This window comes from Bubalus bubalis, chromosome 9 (genome assembly GCF_019923935.1).
Source record: "Bubalus bubalis isolate 160015118507 breed Murrah chromosome 9, NDDB_SH_1, whole genome shotgun sequence".
NCBI classification, from domain to species: domain Eukaryota; kingdom Metazoa; phylum Chordata; class Mammalia; order Artiodactyla; family Bovidae; genus Bubalus; species Bubalus bubalis.
The window spans coordinates 105,863,762-105,880,231 of NC_059165.1; the positions used below are offsets into that span (position 1 = coordinate 105,863,762).

At 57.9% G+C, this 16,470-nt stretch overlaps 1 protein-coding gene and 1 non-coding gene across 11 annotated transcripts in view; both read left to right on the forward strand.

Moving 5' to 3' along the window:
- Nucleotides 1–16,470, forward strand: part of CRTC1 (CREB regulated transcription coactivator 1) — an 85,062-nt gene that overhangs the window by 43,822 nt on the left and 24,770 nt on the right. For 7 of the 10 annotated variants that reach the window (XM_044948344.2, XM_044948349.2, XM_044948345.2 and 4 more), the window contains exons 2-7: nt 7,770–7,886; nt 9,052–9,099; nt 10,602–10,739; nt 11,817–11,878; nt 13,666–13,760; nt 15,719–15,804. In XM_044948344.2, coding sequence (XP_044804279.1) covers nt 7,770–7,886; nt 9,052–9,099; nt 10,602–10,739; nt 11,817–11,878; nt 13,666–13,760; nt 15,719–15,804 — 546 coding nt within the window. The remainder of the gene's footprint in view (nt 1–7,769; nt 7,887–9,051; nt 9,100–10,601; nt 10,740–11,816; nt 11,879–13,665; nt 13,761–15,718; nt 15,805–16,470) is intronic. The other 3 variants (XM_044948348.2, XM_025293890.3, XM_006058019.4) reach the window with 1 other exon arrangement.
- On the forward strand, nt 16,169–16,270 carry LOC112587146. The gene has a single exon (XR_003111679.3). It is a non-coding gene; the product is annotated as a U6 spliceosomal RNA (small nuclear RNA).

Sequence of the window (16,470 nt, forward strand, 5' to 3'; positions counted from 1 at the left end):
AGGAGTGCCAGTGCAAAGGCCCTGTGGCAGCCCCCTCGGTGGGCGGAGTACGGTGACTCTTGGGGAGCAAGGGGCCAGATAGTGCAGGCCTTCATGGCAAGAGGGGGACGCAGGTCTGCTCAGAGCTCGAGGCTCCTCCTGGACCCTCTGCTGTGGCCCCCGTGCCTGCCCTGGCTTTGCAGGACAGAGCTCAGCCTTCAGCGTGGCCACTCCCCTTAATCTCATTAGGAGGCTGGCCAGTTGCCATGGTGGTTGTGATGGGCCCGAGCAGGGCTGGCTCCTTCCAGACAGCGAGGCCTGGGAGGAGCTGACAGATGGGAATTCATTGCATCCTGTGGGGTCTCAAAGGATTGGGACTGCCCTGGGGAGGTGATTGCATCTGCCATGCCTCTCAGGGCCACTGGCCCATGATCGTGCCCAGGAGGGGTGAGGACACAGAAACGGGATACACGCCTTGCAGGGCAACTCTGTCCCCGTGGGGTCCCTCCAGCAAGGGGGTTGGGGGAAGCTGGAGAAGTCACCATTTCCCCACCGTTCTGTAGGGGCAGTGGGGATGGGTGTGGGGGGTCGGTCCTGACTCAGGCTGGGTCAGGGACCAGTGGGGCTTTCCTGCCTAAAAACAAGGGCCCCAGGGCTGAGGCAGGACTTGAGGTGGCCTTTTAAAGAATCTGCTTACTTTCTGGCTGTGTTGGGCCTTGGTTGCAGCGCGCGGAACGTTTTGTCGCAGTGCATGGAGCCTTTAGCTGTGCTGTGCAGACTCAGTAGTTTGTGGCACGTGGGCTTGGTTTCCCTGAGGCACTTGACATCTTAGTTCCCCCAACCAGGGATCGAACCCTCAGCCCTGCACTGCATGCGTGTGTGCGGGCTTAGTCACTTCAGTCAGATCCGATTCTCTGTGACCCTGTGGACTGTAGCCCACAGGCTCCTCTGTCCATGGGATTCTCCAGGCAAGAGTACAAGAGTGGGTTGCCATTTCCCCCTCCAGGGAGGATCTTCCCGACCCAAAAATCAAACCCACGTCTCTTATGTCTCCTGCATTGGCAGAGGGGTTCTTTACCACTAGCACCACCAGCGAAGTCCCCCTGAGGAGGCTTTTTACAGTGAGACTCGTGCCGCATCCCCACCTCGATAGAGCCGACGTGGTCGGGTTGATGCTCTGACTCGAAGCTTCCAGACGAGGTGGTGTGCTCTGATCTGTGATGTGACGTGGCCTCTGTGACGCTCTGTGGTCCCAGCCGCCCACTGGTCCACAAGGTTATCCAGGAGTTAGGTTCCAGGAGTGTAGTCCCTGCCCTACTTGGCCACTTCTGAGCCGGGTGACCCTAGGCCGTTCCTTTGCCTGCTCAGCCTCAGTTTTCCCATCTGGAAAGTGGAGTATGCTGGGAACCCCCTCAAAGGTCCTGTCTTAGATTGAGTTGTGTCCCCTCAAAAGATATGTCCACATGCTCACCCGTAGCCTGGAAACGTGGCCTTACTTGGCAAGAGCACTTTTGCAGATGTAATTAAGGGTCCCAAGATGAGATGATTCTGAAATAGGATGGGCTCTGAATCTAATGACAGGTATTATTCTGAGAGAAAGGAGAGGGGGTGTAAGACACAGCCACAGAAAGGAAGGCTGTGTGGAGACGGAGGCAGAGGTCGGAGCCATGAGCCAAGGATGCCCGGAGCCCTCTCAGGCCGAGAGAGGCCGGGGGTGGATCCTCTGTCTGCGGTTCTGGAAGGAATCAACTCTGCCCACACCTTGATCTTGGACTTCACCTCTGGACTTGTGAGGGAGTGAATTCCTGTTGTTCTAAGCCACCCACTTGATGGGAATTTGTTACAGTCAGCCCAGGATACTCAAGACAGGGCATTTGTGATGCTTAAATGCACTGATACAGAGAAGGGCTCTGTGCCCCGTGGTGGCAGGGGCCTCTGGGGTGCCGTTTGCTGCACGTGGGGTAGGGAGATGCTGAGCAGAGGGTGGCTGAGGTCAGCGCTGTGCTTCTGGTTGTCTGGTGTGGCCCCATCGGCCCCGTCTTGGACCCTAGGGTGTGGCCCCATGGGCTTGGCTGGTTGGTTCACACCTGAGAGCAGGAGGGTTTGAGAGGCATGAACTGGACTGTTCTGGAAAGATCTGGGGCTGCAGAGTGCTGGTGGGAGGCCAGGCCAGATATATGACGGCACGCCTGGGGCCCCATGTGGCCACATGCAGGGTCGGCACCAGACACATTGTGCCTGGCAGACCGTGCGTCCCGGGTGCCCCCTCCTGGCGGGGCAGGAAGGGGACGGTAGACAGGGTCTCGGGTCAGGCATTTGTTTGTTTTGTTTTAACACTGAATTTATTTATTTGGCTGCACTGGGTCTTAGTGGCGGCACACAAGATCTTTTCTTTTTAGTATTTATGTATTCTTGGTCCCACCGGGTCTTCGTTGCTGTGAGCAGCCTTTCTCTAGCTGCAGCGAATGGGGGCTGCTCTGCGTTGCGGCGCACACGCTTCCCACCACTGTGCTTCACTAGTCGCAGCACACAGGTTCAGCAGGTGTGCGTGGGCTAAGTTGCTCCACATGTGCGATCTTCCTGGGCCGGGGATCGAACCCGTGTCCCCTGCACTGGCAGGCGGGCTCCAGATGGGGATCTTTAGTTGCGGCATGCGGGATCTTCTTTCCCATCACTTCATGGGAAATAGATGGGGAAGCAGTGGAAACAGTGTCAGACTTTATTTTTTGGGGCTCCAAAATCACTGCAGATGGTGACTGCAGCCATGAAATTAAAAGACGCTTACTCTTTGGATAGAAAGTTATGACCAACCTAGATAGCATATTCAAAAGCAGAGACATTACTTTGCCAACAAAGGTTCGTCTAGTCAAGGCTATGGTTTTTCCTGTGGTCATGTATGGATGTGAGGGTTGGACTGTGAAGAAAGCTGAGCGCTGCAGAATTGATGCTTTTGAACTGTGGTGTTGGAGAAGACTCTTGTGAGTCCCTTGGACTGCAAGGAGATCCAACCAGTCCATTCTGAAGGAGATCAGCCCTGGGATTTCTTTGGAAGGAATGATGCTAAAGCTGAAACTCCAGTACTTGGGCCACCGCATGCAAAGAGTTGACTCATTGGAAAAGACTGTGATGCTGGGAGGGGTTGGGGGCAGGAGGAGAAGGGGACGACAGAGGATGAGATGGCTGGATGGCATCACCGACTCGATGGACGTGAGTCTGAGTGAACTCCAGGAGTTGGTGATGGACAGGGAGGCCTGGCGTGCTGCAGTTCATGGGGTTGCAAAGAGTCGGGCACGACTGAGCGACTGAACTGAACTGAACTGTGGGGTCTAGTTCCCTGATCAGGGAGCGCACCCAGCCCTTGCCTTGGATGTGAAGAGTGTCAGCCACTGCAGCAGCAGGGAAGTCGAGGGCCAGGCACTTTGTATCGCGCAAATGTGGCTAGACAAACCAAGGGGCGTATGGGAAGAGTCTGGGTCAGTGGTTCTCTTACTGTTGTGATTTTCTTCCTTTTAACTCAGTGGAGGAAGAGGGTAGCTTTATGGGAAGCTGGGTAGGCAATTCAGAAACTCCCTCTACCATCTTCGCAGTTTTTCTGTGAACCTAAACCTTTGATAATGAAAACGGAGCTTAAGAGCAACAACAGTGAGAATTCCCTGGCAGTCCAGTGGTTAGAACTCTGTGCATCGAATGCAGGGTTAGAGAGGCAGTCCCTCGTTGGGGAACTAAGATCTGACATGCCTTATAACAACAGCAATAACAGCAAAGCCATAGGCCAATGTGAAGGTGACCTGGGGTCCTGCTCCGTGAGTGGGGTGTCAGGGAGGCCCCTCCGGGGTGGATGTGGAGGTGGGGCTGTCACAGGCGGCTCCCTGGGGTAGGGGGAGCACAGACTCAGGGTGCTTTGGGATTGGATGCTGGAGGGAGGGAGGAGTGGGGAGAGCAGAGGGCAGGGAGGCCCCTGTGAAAGTGAGCGATAGGGCACCTGCCCACCCTCCGCATCTGGAGTGGGGTCTGCTCTCACAGTGGGGGAGCCTGGTCTTGGACCCCAGGCTGTCTGACCCTTGGGCCAGAAGCTAAGGGGTGCCTGAGGGGTGCAGCTCCTCTGTGCCAGCAGGTCTTGTCCAGACGTCACCACCCTGCCATGCTGCCTTCCGCCAAAACCCATGGGAACGGGGCAAGGGGAGGGGCAGGCCCAAGCCTCAGGGCAGCAGGGGCTGTGTCAGTGTCCTGGAAGGTTCTCGCGTGGCCTCCAAGTGGGGCTGTCACCTGGTTCGTGGAAGTCTGCTCCCGAGCGTGGGAGCCGTGATGCTCGTTCACTCATTCATTCGGTTACTCACTCTGAGTTCTTGTGCTCCTTTGTTCCACCAGCAGGTGCTGCTGAGGGTTAGACCCTGGCTTGGATGCTGGGTTTATGGTGAGGTTGGGGGTAGGGTAGGAAGTGCCTTGGAGAACCTCTCTCTGGGCAGAGGGATGCAGAAGGAGGGACTGTGGTTTGACGGGGGAAGATGCCTGAGCTCTGTGTCCAGCAGTTGGTCAGACCCTTCCCAGTGGCATCACTCTCTTGTCCTCCTTGGGCACCCTTGGAGGCATCAGGCCTATGGGTGGAGCCCAGGCTGGCACCTCCCCACCCCAGCGTCTGCTTACTCCTGGGGTTTCCTGGCCACGCATGGGACAGCAGTCAGCCCCTGCAAAAGTTAAGGGGCCCTTAAGACCACCCTCACTTCTGACACCAGCTGCAGAGACTGAGGGCTCCCAATACTATACTGGGACTTCCCTGGTGGCTCAGATGGTAAAGAGCCTGCCTGCAATGCGGGAGACCTGGGTTCCATCCCTGGGTCAGGAAGATCTCCTGCAGAAGGAAATGGCAACCGAGTCCAGTGTTCTTGCCTGGAGAATTCCATAGACAGAAGAGTCTGGAGGGCTGCAGGCCATGGAGTCACAGAGTTAGACACGACTGAGCGATTGAAAAAAAAAAAAAACAACACACTACACTCAGCTCAACGGTTCACTGGAAGGACTCAGAAGTCACTGAAGACCTTCCTACTCACGGTCATGGTCTGTTTCTTAGGAGTTCTATCCATCCATTTGTTCTTATTTACAGCTGCACTGGGTCTGTTGCTGTGCGCGGGCTTTCTCTAGTTGTGGCAGGCGGGGCCCTTTCTAGGTGCCGTGCCTGGGCTTTCTGTTGGGGTGGCTTCTCTTATCGCAGATCATGAGCTCTGGAGCACAGCACACGGGCTTACTTGCCCCGTGCCGTGTGGGATCTTCCTGGACCAGGGATCCAACCCGTGTCCTCTGCATTGGCAGGTGGATTCTGTAACTACTGGACCGCCAGGGAACCCTCGGTCGTGGTCTGCTACAGTGAGAGGATGCAGGTCACAGTTGGAATGGGGCAGTGGCCAGGAGATTTCCCAACACAGCTGGAGGACTCCCTTGCCCGTGGAGTCACGCGCACAGCGCTTGCTTCTCCCGGCACCAGCGTGCGGTGGCGCGCCTGGGGCTGGCAGCCATGGGTCTCCCCGAGCCTTGGGGTCCAGGGTTTTTCCTGGGGTTCACCATTCAGACGCAGCCCCAGCAGAAGAAGAGCTGAGAACCTCGGTGGCCTGAGCCCCCCACCCTTGCCCACACTGTTAGCAGAGATACCCAGTGTGGCCCGGAGCCCCAGGCAAACAAGCACACTTTTCTGTGGCAGGACCTTCACTTCCCAGGAGCTGGGAGCAAAGGTCAAACAGCCCTGGGCCAGGTTAACTCTTTAAAGTGAAAGTGTTAGTCTTTCCAACTCTTTGTGACCCAGTGGACTGTAGCCCACTAGGCTCCTCTGTCCGTGGGATTCTCCAGGCAAGAATACTGGAGGGGGTTGCCGTTTCCTTTCCCAGGGGCTCTTCCCAACTCAGGTCCGACCCAGGGATCAAACCCAGGTCTCCTGCCCTGCAGGCAGATTCTTTACCAACTGAGCCACCTGGGAAGGCCTGCCTGTGGCGCTCCATGTACAACCCAGAGGCAGGGAGGGGCCCACCCTGGATCCACTCTGGAGGCTGTACCGCAAAGCCTGACATTCCCGCAACAAAGTGGGTGGGGTTCAGGGGCCCCCGTGGAAAGGAGGGGCTTCAGCTGAGGTGGCTGGGAGGGCTAGTATTATTGCAGACACACAGCCGTGAGCAGTGCGTTCCCCTTCTGGGCTCCCTCGGCCCGGAAGGTGTGATGTGAGCACTTCCTGTATCACACGCCTGGTGTTTACGCACACACACACACACACGCTCAGTCTGGACAGCCCACTCTATGGGAGGGGAAACTGAGGCCCAGGAAGGGGCTGCAGCCTCCAGGGCCAGGTGGTACTTGAGAGGTGGGGATAAATGTGGGTTCCTGCCCTGTGGCTCAGACACAAGAAGGGCCTGGGGGGCGGGTCTCAGGTCCAAGGACACCCGAGCCCACCCTGCTTGGCCTTGCCTGACCCCTCCTGACCAGGGGCTGGCCTGTTTCATCCTGCGTGCCCTGGGGCCCTGGAGAGGAGGGACCCAGGGTGTTCATGGCGAACATCTCCAGCTTTTGGAGTCAGGGTCTGGGTCCAGCAAATGCCTGAGAGCCACCCGTGGAGGAATGGAGCGGGGTTAGGCTCCCTCCCGGCCCCGCCGCCCTTCACAGGAAACAGCTGTTTACCTGGGTGAGGTGCTCGGCCGGGCCAGCGGCCAGTTCCTGAGCTTCACTTCCCCCTCCGGTGTCCAAGGCCCCCCAGGAAGCTGGGGCTGGCGTGGGAGAGTGGGGCGGCGTGGGCGGCCAGCGAGCGGCGCGCTGCCAGGAGCTGTTTGTGAGGGAACGTGAGCTGCTCTTGTTGTGTACACAGTGTCGACCCTAGCAACCGTCCCAGCCGGCCGGGGTGGACGCCCACCCCTCCACTGGTGCCCAGCGGCCGCCCCTCTGTCACGGTACTGCATCCCGGGGCAGATTGGTGGGCCTCGGGGACCTGCCCGAAGGCCACCGGTGGTGTCAGCCGGGTCAGGAGCATCTGCTATTCCTGGCGAAGTGGAGTGGATGCTCTGGCGAGGGAAGGCCAGGTCCCAGCCCTGCTCGGAGGCAGCTGTGACCGGTCAGGGAGCCCTGGGCTCTTGATTCTGAGTCCTGGCCCAGGGGACAAATCCACATGTGAGTGAATGGCAGACGGCTGTGCAGGGATGTGGCCAGCCCGGATGAAGGCTCTCCAGTGGGTGAGACTGGCGGGACAGGCAGAGGGGGCCTGGGGGCTTGGGCCGGACTCCTTAGAACTCAGGCAGGATCTGGCAGGCCAGCTCATGCTGTACTTTGAAAAGCCAGCGCTGCACTTCAGAGCCGGCCCCTCTGATTCAGACCAGTGGAAAGACAATTTCTCCCGTGTCCGGGCGTAAATTCGCAGCCTCTGGCCCGCGCCCCAGGAACACAGCCTTTGGCGTGATAAGAAATGGCTCCCCCGGGTGGGTGAGGGGCCTCCTGCTCAGGCTTCCAGGCTCCAGGTCCACTTGATACTCGTGCTTATTCACCAGTTGTTCGAAGCAGCCGGTGAGGCTCCCTCAAGTTCACGGAGGCGGCACCCTCCCGGTTGGGGAGGCTAGTTTCCCTGCCTGGGGTGGGCCACCTGGGGCATCTTGGGTCTCTGATTCTGCTGGTTCATGGCTCCTTTGAGAATCTGAGTCACGGGAGTCCCACATCCTCTGAGCCTGGTGTCATGCTTAGGGCCCTTGGGAATGGCGCTCCGCAGGGTGTGCTCCGGAGGTGTCTTCCCCTTCCCCCCACTATAGCTGTCAGCTTCTCTGTTGCAGCTCCAGCTCCAGAAGTCCCAGTACCTGCAGCTGGGCCCAAGCCGTGGCCAGTACTATGGCGGGTCCCTGCCTAACGTGAACCAGATTGGGAGCAGCACCGTGGATCTGCCCTTCCAGGTGAGCCCCCCTCCCTCCCCCACGCCACCTCCCCCCTGGGGTGTGCTCCAGGCCGGGCCCCACCCTGATCACTGCGCGAGAGTGCCTGTATACCAGCCTGTGAACGTCGGGGATTCCCAGGCAATTGCTGCCACCTGTCCCCCTGCCACACATTCCCCCCCCCCCCCCCCCCCCCCCCCCCCGCCTACTCCTTCCCCTGGGATGGCCTGGCCAGGCCTCGCCTGGATCCCCCCTGCCCGTCCCCTGTCAGCAGACCCCGCAGCAAGGCCAAGGTCTGGCGGTGAGCATTTCGGCAGCCGCTACACCTGTTGGCCGGCTGTGCAGCAGCGGGAACCGCTCAGGGCCTCTGGGGCTTGGCTCCGTCCCGCTTCACTAATCCGCACGCCCAGCAGTTCTCAGAAGGACGCCCCGCGGCCTGACCCCACTTGTCTGCAAACGTTTCTTGGCAGAGACGCACACAGCGCGGCTCCCGCAGGCCGCGTAGCTGCCGCGTACATCCTTATCGTAAATAAGAGATAAGGCCCACCGCCTGCCTCTCCCCCCGGGCCCCATCCCTCGACCCTGATCTGCAGTGGAAGTGGGGGCATGGTGGGCCCGGGAGCCGGGCCGAGAGCTGCCCGCCCCCCCACCCCCACCCCAGCATGGTGTCTGGGCTTTGCAGCGACAAGTCCACTGAGCAGCCACACACCTGTCCCATGGCTGGGACACAGCCCCAGAAACAGCCTCGTCCGTGTGCGTGCTGACAGGCCAGGCGGAGCTGGGTCGGCCCCGCAGGGAGCTCAGTCCCGTTCATTCCCCAGCTGTGCTCCTCCCGCACCACTGTGGGGATGTGACGGGGCCCCGGATCCCACAGGCTGGCTCGGGGTCCGGCTGGCTCAGCTCTGAGTCCCCAGGGCCTCCTCCGACGGCCTCCACGTCAGAGCACATGCACCAGGAGGTCTTGCTCATCTTGGCCAGGGCCCCTCCTTGGTGGGTTTTCTCCCCTCCTCCCTGCTCGCCCCTTCCTCTGTTTTCCCCATCCCTTCCTTCCTCAAGGAGTGTGTCTCTCTGGGCACCCCAAGCTTGGCCCGGTCTGGGGCTACCATAGGGCCCCTGAGAGGGGTTTCCCGCTGGGGGACCAGGCGAGGCAAGAGTGTCTCAAAGTCTCGGTTCTTTGCATTTTCAGCCCAGCGGATTTCTGGGGGAGGCTCTGGCAGCGGCTCCTGTCTCTCTGGTAAATGAGCCCCTGGGCTGAGGTCTCGGCATCCCCGGCACGTGCGCGGGCGCTAGGTACTCCTGTGCGGCCGCCCTTGTGGCCCCGTGGGAGGTGTCCTCTCTGCCAGTGGAAGCAGATCCGCCCTGCACCCCCTGGTCTGGGGAAGTGCGTGTGGGCGCGTCCAGAGACCCCTGCCCTGGGGATCCGAGCATGCGCGCCGACGCTGCATGGGTTCGTTCCTGTGACACATGCACACACGTGTGCTCAGGTCCTAGACTTGGCCTGGTGAGCGGGGCTGTGGCTGGTCTGAGCTGCTCTCTGCCTCTGGCTCTGCTTCAGCTGCCTCAGTTTCCCCTCTGGGCTTCCAGACATCTCTTGGAGGAGATGAACAGCCTGTGCCCTCTGGTACCCATGCCTGGATGGTGAGGTTGCTGCCGTCTCCCGGGCCTGCAGGCTTTTGGAAGCAGAAACACATAAAGACCCAAGCTGGCAGGGTCCAAGAAAGACGGGTCCCCGGGCGCCAGGGAGAGCAGTCAGCCCCGAGTGCTAGCTGAGGTGTTCGGACAGGTGGGGCAGAGCAATGAGGCCACCAGGAGCAGGCTTCCCAAGGAAATTGCTTTTCGCCTGGCTGCGCAGAGAAGAGAGAAGGGCCCAAGGGCCAGATGGCTGGGTAGGGGCCGGTAGCTGCATCCAGAGCTAGGCTACGGCTGCCAGTCTTGCCCCCATCAGATGGTGTGGGGGCCCCGTGGCGCCAAGGCAGGCAGAGAGCAGGCTCCTGGGGACCTCCGGGGCGGGAGCAGGGCCTGACCAGGGGCCTCATGCCAGCCCCAGGTTCTGGAAGGGAGCCCCGTCCGGCCAAGCTGTGGGCCAGGGCTCCGGAAAGCGCGCCTGCACTTGGCTCCCGGTGGAGCTGGGACAGGGCCGTGGGGGAGGGTGCGCGGGGGTCGAGCCTCAATCAAGACCAGCCCCAGGCTCGCCGAGGAGCCTCCGGGGAGCCAGAACTTGGCCAGGTGGGCCCCTGACGTCCTGGGCTGGAAGCCCTGGGGCTGTCTCTTGGCAGGCCCCTCCAGGGATGACGTAGGTGGGGAGAGGAGGTCGGCCAGGCCCGGAGAGAGAGGGCGGAGGCCTGTCTGCACCTGGCGAGGCTGGAGGGGGGCCCTCTGCACCCTGGCACCCCAGCCGGCACCGGGCCCCGAGCTTGCGCTGCTCTGCCTGGCCCGTGCATGCCGGCCGCACTGCACGCCTGCCACCCCGGAGCCTGGGACCCCCGGCTCGCCGCTGTTCCCCCCCACAGTGCTCGGAGGCTGGGGACAGGGGCCCCAGAGGAAAGGAGGCCCATCTGGAATAGCCGAGGGTGTCTCCAGAGCTGGGCGGTGGGGGCTGTTGGGGGGACCTTGAGGTCAGATTCTGGGGGGTCAAATCTCGGATCACAGCAGATAACCGTGGTGTGGGTTCCTCTCTTTTCTTGTTCCATCTCTTCCTCTCCTCCCTCCCCGCATCGGTCCCCTCCCCACCCCCAGACACCCTTCCAGTCCTCGGGCCTGGACACCAGCCGAACTACCCGGCACCATGGGCTAGTGGACAGAGTGTACCGGGAGCGTGGCCGGCTGGGCTCCCCACATCGCCGACCCCTGTCAGTGGACAAACACGGAAGGCAGATATCCTTTTCCCAGAGGATGTGGGCAGCGGGGGTGGGGGTTGGGGGTTGAGGCGGGGACCGCTTTCAGCTGACAGAGCAGCCTGCTACCCATACCATGATAGAATCAGGGCTGCTCCAGTCTTCCAGGGCTACTGGGCAGCACCAGGAAGGGCGTACAATCACATGGCAACCCCAGAAGACTTCCTGGAGGAGGCAGTGCAAGCTGAGGAGACTTTAGCCAGGCCGGGGATTAGGGGAGCACAGGGAACAGTGATACAGAAGAGACCCCTGGAGCACACAGCCTGAGATGAGTTGGGAGGGTGCACTCAGATGCCTGCCTGGGCAGGGGGGCCCAGGAAAGCTGTGAGCCGGGCATCCACACGTCAGGGCCATGGTGGTGAACCCTCCGGGGGCTACACGGAAGGCAGCCCAGCCGAGGCAGGGGGGTTGAGGGGGATCTGAGCCTGAGCCAGACCCAGACAGATCAGAGGGAGGCTATCGGAAGACACAAAATTTGCCTTTGCACCTTGGCCAAGAAGAGAAGACTGTCAAGAATCCCCCCATCCAACCCCCCACCGACTTGGCTGCCCCTTGGTGCTTCGCCAGCCAGCCTCCCCCGCCCCCAGCATCCGAGTGGCTGCTCCTGGGAAGCCCAGCTCTCGAGCACAGAGAAGGCTGTTCTTTCCTGCCTCTTGTTTCCATGGGCTGGGGGAGCCTGAGCAGCTGGGCCCCAGACCGAGCGCTCGGGGCCCCGGGAGCCACCCCGTCAACCCAGAATTAAGAGTCAAGGCCAGGGTCAGCTGAACTAGACTCCCTGCAGCCCCCCCGCCCCCACGGGCCCCTGTTTCACGGCTGAGGCCTCTCTTGGAAGGGGCGCAGCCCGCACGTGCGCTTGCAGGGGGTGAGTGCTGAGTGCTAGGTGGACGGGGCTGCACCCTGGGGGCTGCTTGCAGCCAGGCAGGAAAGGCCCCCCGCCCCGAGGCCCCAGCTGTTCGCAGCCTCCCAGCAGCCTGGCTCCTTGGGCTGGCCCATTCAGGGTTCCTGGGGCTCAGGGAGGGCTTGAGCCAGCAGCACCATCCCCTTAACTCACATGCACGTGGACAGCTGCCCATATGGCACCGTGTACCTCTCGCCACCTGCGGACACCAGCTGGAGAAGGTCAGTGACCCAGAACCAACCCCCAGCCCTCTCATTGGAAACAAAGCAATACTTCCATCATGGTCGTACTTGGAAAACCAAGATGTAGTCCCTTAAAAATGGCAAAACTTAGAAGCATCCAGAAGTTTCTAGAAATCAGCTCTATCCCTGTAACAATGAGGTCACAGTTTTGGGGTCTTCCAGGGATTTTTTTTTTTTTCTTTCTCTGATTTATGACTTTCTTTTTCTTTCCTTCTTAACCAAAGTGGGGATTGTATGGAATATCCAGTGTCGTCACTTGCTTTATTTCATTTAATGTGCCATTATGATTGTGTCCCACATTCCCAAAAAGCCATAGTATTATATATTACTAGAAAATTAGGGAAATACATAAATACATGCAGAAGATTAAAAAAACCCATAATGTCATCATCTAGGGAGATACAGCAACGGCAATGGAGCTAATATAAATATCTACAATAACACAGTTGATAGTTGCAGGCGAGTGTTAATGTACCTGGTGCTTCCCAGGTGGCACCAGTGATAACCTGCCTGCCAGTGCGGGGGACGTAAGAGACGCAGGTTCGATCCCTGGATCAGGAAGATCCCCCGGAGGAGGGCATGGCATCCCACTCTGCTCTTCTTGCTTGGAGAATCCCCACGGACAGGGGAGCCTGGCCGGATACAGTCCATGGGGTCTCAAGGAGTCAGACAGGACTGAAGCCACTTAACACGTACCCACGTGCACACACATGAATGTACTTTAATGACACAGGCGTGTATTCTTAAAAATGGTTAAAAAGGCAAACTTTATTTTAGTACATACACACAGAAAAATATACATAGGTGATGTCAGGAAACAAAGATCAAAAGTAAGCAAGCTGTTAAAAAAAATCCACAAAATATATGTAATTGAGTAACACAGTTAAATGCCCACCAAGCACGTAGTCATAGCCTAGGTCCTATTTCAACCGTCACATACGTTAACACATTACTGACCAGGGGATTTCTGCAGACGAACGCCTGTGGCGTTGATAGCGTCTCCAGTCAGTAAGGCGTCAACTGATGTAAGACACGCAGAGCTCCATAGAGTCGGGGCTGTTACTCTCCCCGTCTTTAGGCATAAGAGCACAGAGAGGTCAGAACACTTGCTCAGGGACACACAGCTGGTGCAGGGGGGCCAGGATCCCCCAGCGCCTCACTGCTCACCCAGCCCCAGGGTCAGAGACAGCCCCGCCCTTTGTCGTCTGCTCTTGGCCCTGAACCAGGTTTCCTCCGCCTCACTCTCAGCATCTGGGACATTCCTGTTGGGCGCACATGGCTCTTACTCTCACCCCCAATGTTGGCTGTGCAGCTGGTCCTGCCCTCTGTGTGTCTGCCCAGCTTCCCAAGGCTGCTTCTGGTTTCTTAGGCAGCCTCCCTCCAGGCCTCGGCAGCTCAGGGCATATTATGTCATTGGGGCCCCTCCTGGGTGCTGGGCAGCATTGGGTTGGTTGGAGCAAGACCTTCCTTGGCTTATTTGTCACTGGTAGGGGACTCCGTGATGGCCGCTGTGGGACTGGCAGGCCCGCTCTCTTCAGGCTTTCAGCAGGAAGGCACCACCCTTTGCCTAAAGCTGAGACGCCCATCCGAGGGGCAGGGACGGGCAGGGGCTTTGCTGTTCTTCAGGGTTTTGCTCAGGGCGCAGCTCACAAAAATGCCCGCCACTGTCACCCTCCTCTGTCGTGTGGGTCCCAGATGGGGTGGAGCCAAGATTATCCCTTTATCCCCTTTGGGGCTGAGGCTCACTGTTTCTCTCCTCTCCCCAGGACCAATTCTGACTCCGCCCTGCACCAGAGCACAATGACGCCCACCCAGCCAGAGCCCTTTACAGGGGGGTCCCAGGACGCGCACCAGAAAAGAGGTATCGGCAGAGCCCACGGGCATCTTTCCTAGGGTCAGGCAGGTCCAGTAGGTGGCCACTGTGCCCTCATGGTCACAGACCTAAGAAGGAAGACTCAGCCAATGCCTGTAACATGAGGAGTTCAGAGAAACTTTCAGAGATGGCACTGCTTGAGCTGGATTTTGAGGGATGCGTAGGGGTTTTCTGGGCAGAGAAAACAGTCCCTGTGAACTCACACTGGCTTCTGTTGATGGACTCAGGGTAAGACCTCACAGTCTAGGGGTCCTTGCAGATTCTTTCAAATGTTGGGAGCAGCAAGCCGAAGCAGAAGGGGCTTTTATCAGCTCATGACCAACAGTTGGGGCTAGTTGTTCATCTTCAGCTGCCATTCAATCCCTGGCTTCACACTGGATCGTTTCCTGGCTCTGATGCTCAGAACCCGCTTGGTCCCTAAGGTCCATCCTGAAACAGTGAGTGGAAGAGAGGCCAGTTGTTGCCTAACTCGTGTCCAGAGCCTCCTTTACAGCTGGGTCGTGCACACACCTCTGTAGCTGGGGCAGATCTGTACCCAGGCCCTGGTCCCTCCTTGGAGCCAGGTGTGGAGGCAGTGTCCTTGGGACCTTCCAGGGAGGTACACAGCATCTTAAAAACTGGGGCAGCGACACCCAGAGAGGGCAGTGTGATGCTATGAGGCCAGCCCTCGAAATCCACGCGGGCCTGACTTGCTCCAGGACCCTGAAACCAGAGAATGAATCATGTACGCCGATGTCCAGATGCTTCCCACTCTTGTGGTAGCATTTCACTGTGCAAGTATGTGAACACACCGGGGAGATTTTGCTCATAGGAGGAGGATGGGCACCAAAGCTTCACCCCTCGGCTGGCAGGCACCCTGCTCATGTGAGCTTTCCAGCTCATTGGGCACCAGCAGCGAGATCGCGGAAGGGAATGTCTCCATAATAAAGCAAGGATTCCAGACTCCTGGGTGGATGAGAGTGCACCTGTCGCGGCCCTCCTGGTCCTGATGCTGGAGGGAACTTAGAGAGCACGGTCTACCCTGAGGGAGGTCCCCGTAGAAGCTTGGGCTTTTGGCGTGGACAAGTGGACTTTGCCCTCCCAGGGACTCTTTGTGACCCCTGGCAACTCTTAAGTCCTGTTGGCCTTGGGGTCAGGGGCAGGAAACAACACCTCTCCTGTTCCTCTAGGAGGGGCCCAGGCAGTAACAGAGTCTAGGATTAGCCTGGTTGTCCTCCCATGCCCTCGTCTAGGTTTCGAGAAGGAGGAATTAACCCGTCTGGCTAGGTTCCTAATTCCGCTATTCCAGGTGAAAAGCAACCTTCAACAGGCATAAAAGAAATGGGATCTCATAAAGTGTTTACTCTCACCTTGCCTGAAAGGTTTAAGGAAAGGGGCTTCCGGTACAGCTGGTTCCAGGGCCTTGAGTGATGCCTTCTAGCCCCTTTCTCCCCTCCTTTCCCCGCTGGGACTGGTTAGCACCGCAGGTCTTTCATGGGACCGTAGCTGCCATGGGTGGATGGACCTCAGCCTGCGCTGAGCTCTGTGGCTTGGTGCCAAGACCCCAATAGGGGCCCAGCCTCTGGGTGCTAACAGCCCAGGAGACCGGTGTCCACAGGGCTGCAAGTGGGGCACATGAGGCAAGACAGTCACTCCTGGGAGAGACGCTTGGCGGTCCTCTGCGGCCCGAGGCCTCTGAAGCCTGAGTAGACCACACACGCCCTGAGCTCCAGCGCTTTCAGTTTCATTTCTTTTAAAATCACAGGTCCTCTGATTTTTTTTTTTTTTTTAACTTTTCTTTTAAAAAATGAAGCTCTTTTGTTCTTTAGTACAATCCCCAGAAGTTACTGTTGGGGCAGTTACAGTCATGTCACGGTTGTGGCTCTGTGTGTCGGGGACCACCTGGTACCACTGCGAAGCTGCAAAGATCCCTTTTCTGCTTCTCCTCCAACCCCACCCCACCCCAGTCTTGCTGTTAACGGTCCCGGGTATGGAGGAGACCGCATCAGAGACGGACAAGAATCTTTCCAAGCAAGGATGGGACACCAAGAAGGTAAGAGCCTTAGCGCTTTTAAAAGTGGTTTCCCTTCTTGATCTTTTAAAAATTTCTTTTTAGAAGCACAACCCAAGTGAAGATGGTGAAATAGTATGTTGGGGGAACATCCCCTTTCCTGAAATGTGAACCTCATTCTTTTTTTTTTTTTTTTTAATTTATTTTTTTTGCGTCCCAGCATGCAGGATCTTAGTTCCGCAACCAAGGATTGAACCCAGGCCCTTGGCAGTGAGAGCACAAAGTCCTAAGCACTGGACTGCCAGGGAATTCCCCAAACCTCATTTAGCTTTAACCAGTTAGGCCTCAAATGCTAACGGAAGGCCTGTTAACACTGGGAAAAACCATGTAAAGAATTAAAATCCATGTTCACTTTGATAGCATGTATTAAATTGGAACAACGCAGAGAAGATTAACATGACTCCTGTTCAGGGATGACAGGCAGATTCATGAAGCATTCCATGTGTTTACATGTACTGATGAACGTTAACTATTAACTAGACTTATTATGGTGATCAGCGCAGTATATACAAATATAGAATCATTACATTGTACATCTAAAACTAATATAAGATTATATGCCAATTATATCTCAATTAAAAAAGAAATTGAAGCCAGGGAGGTTAGGTGATGTGCACAAACTTGTGAAGATACCTAGGGTTTAGAACC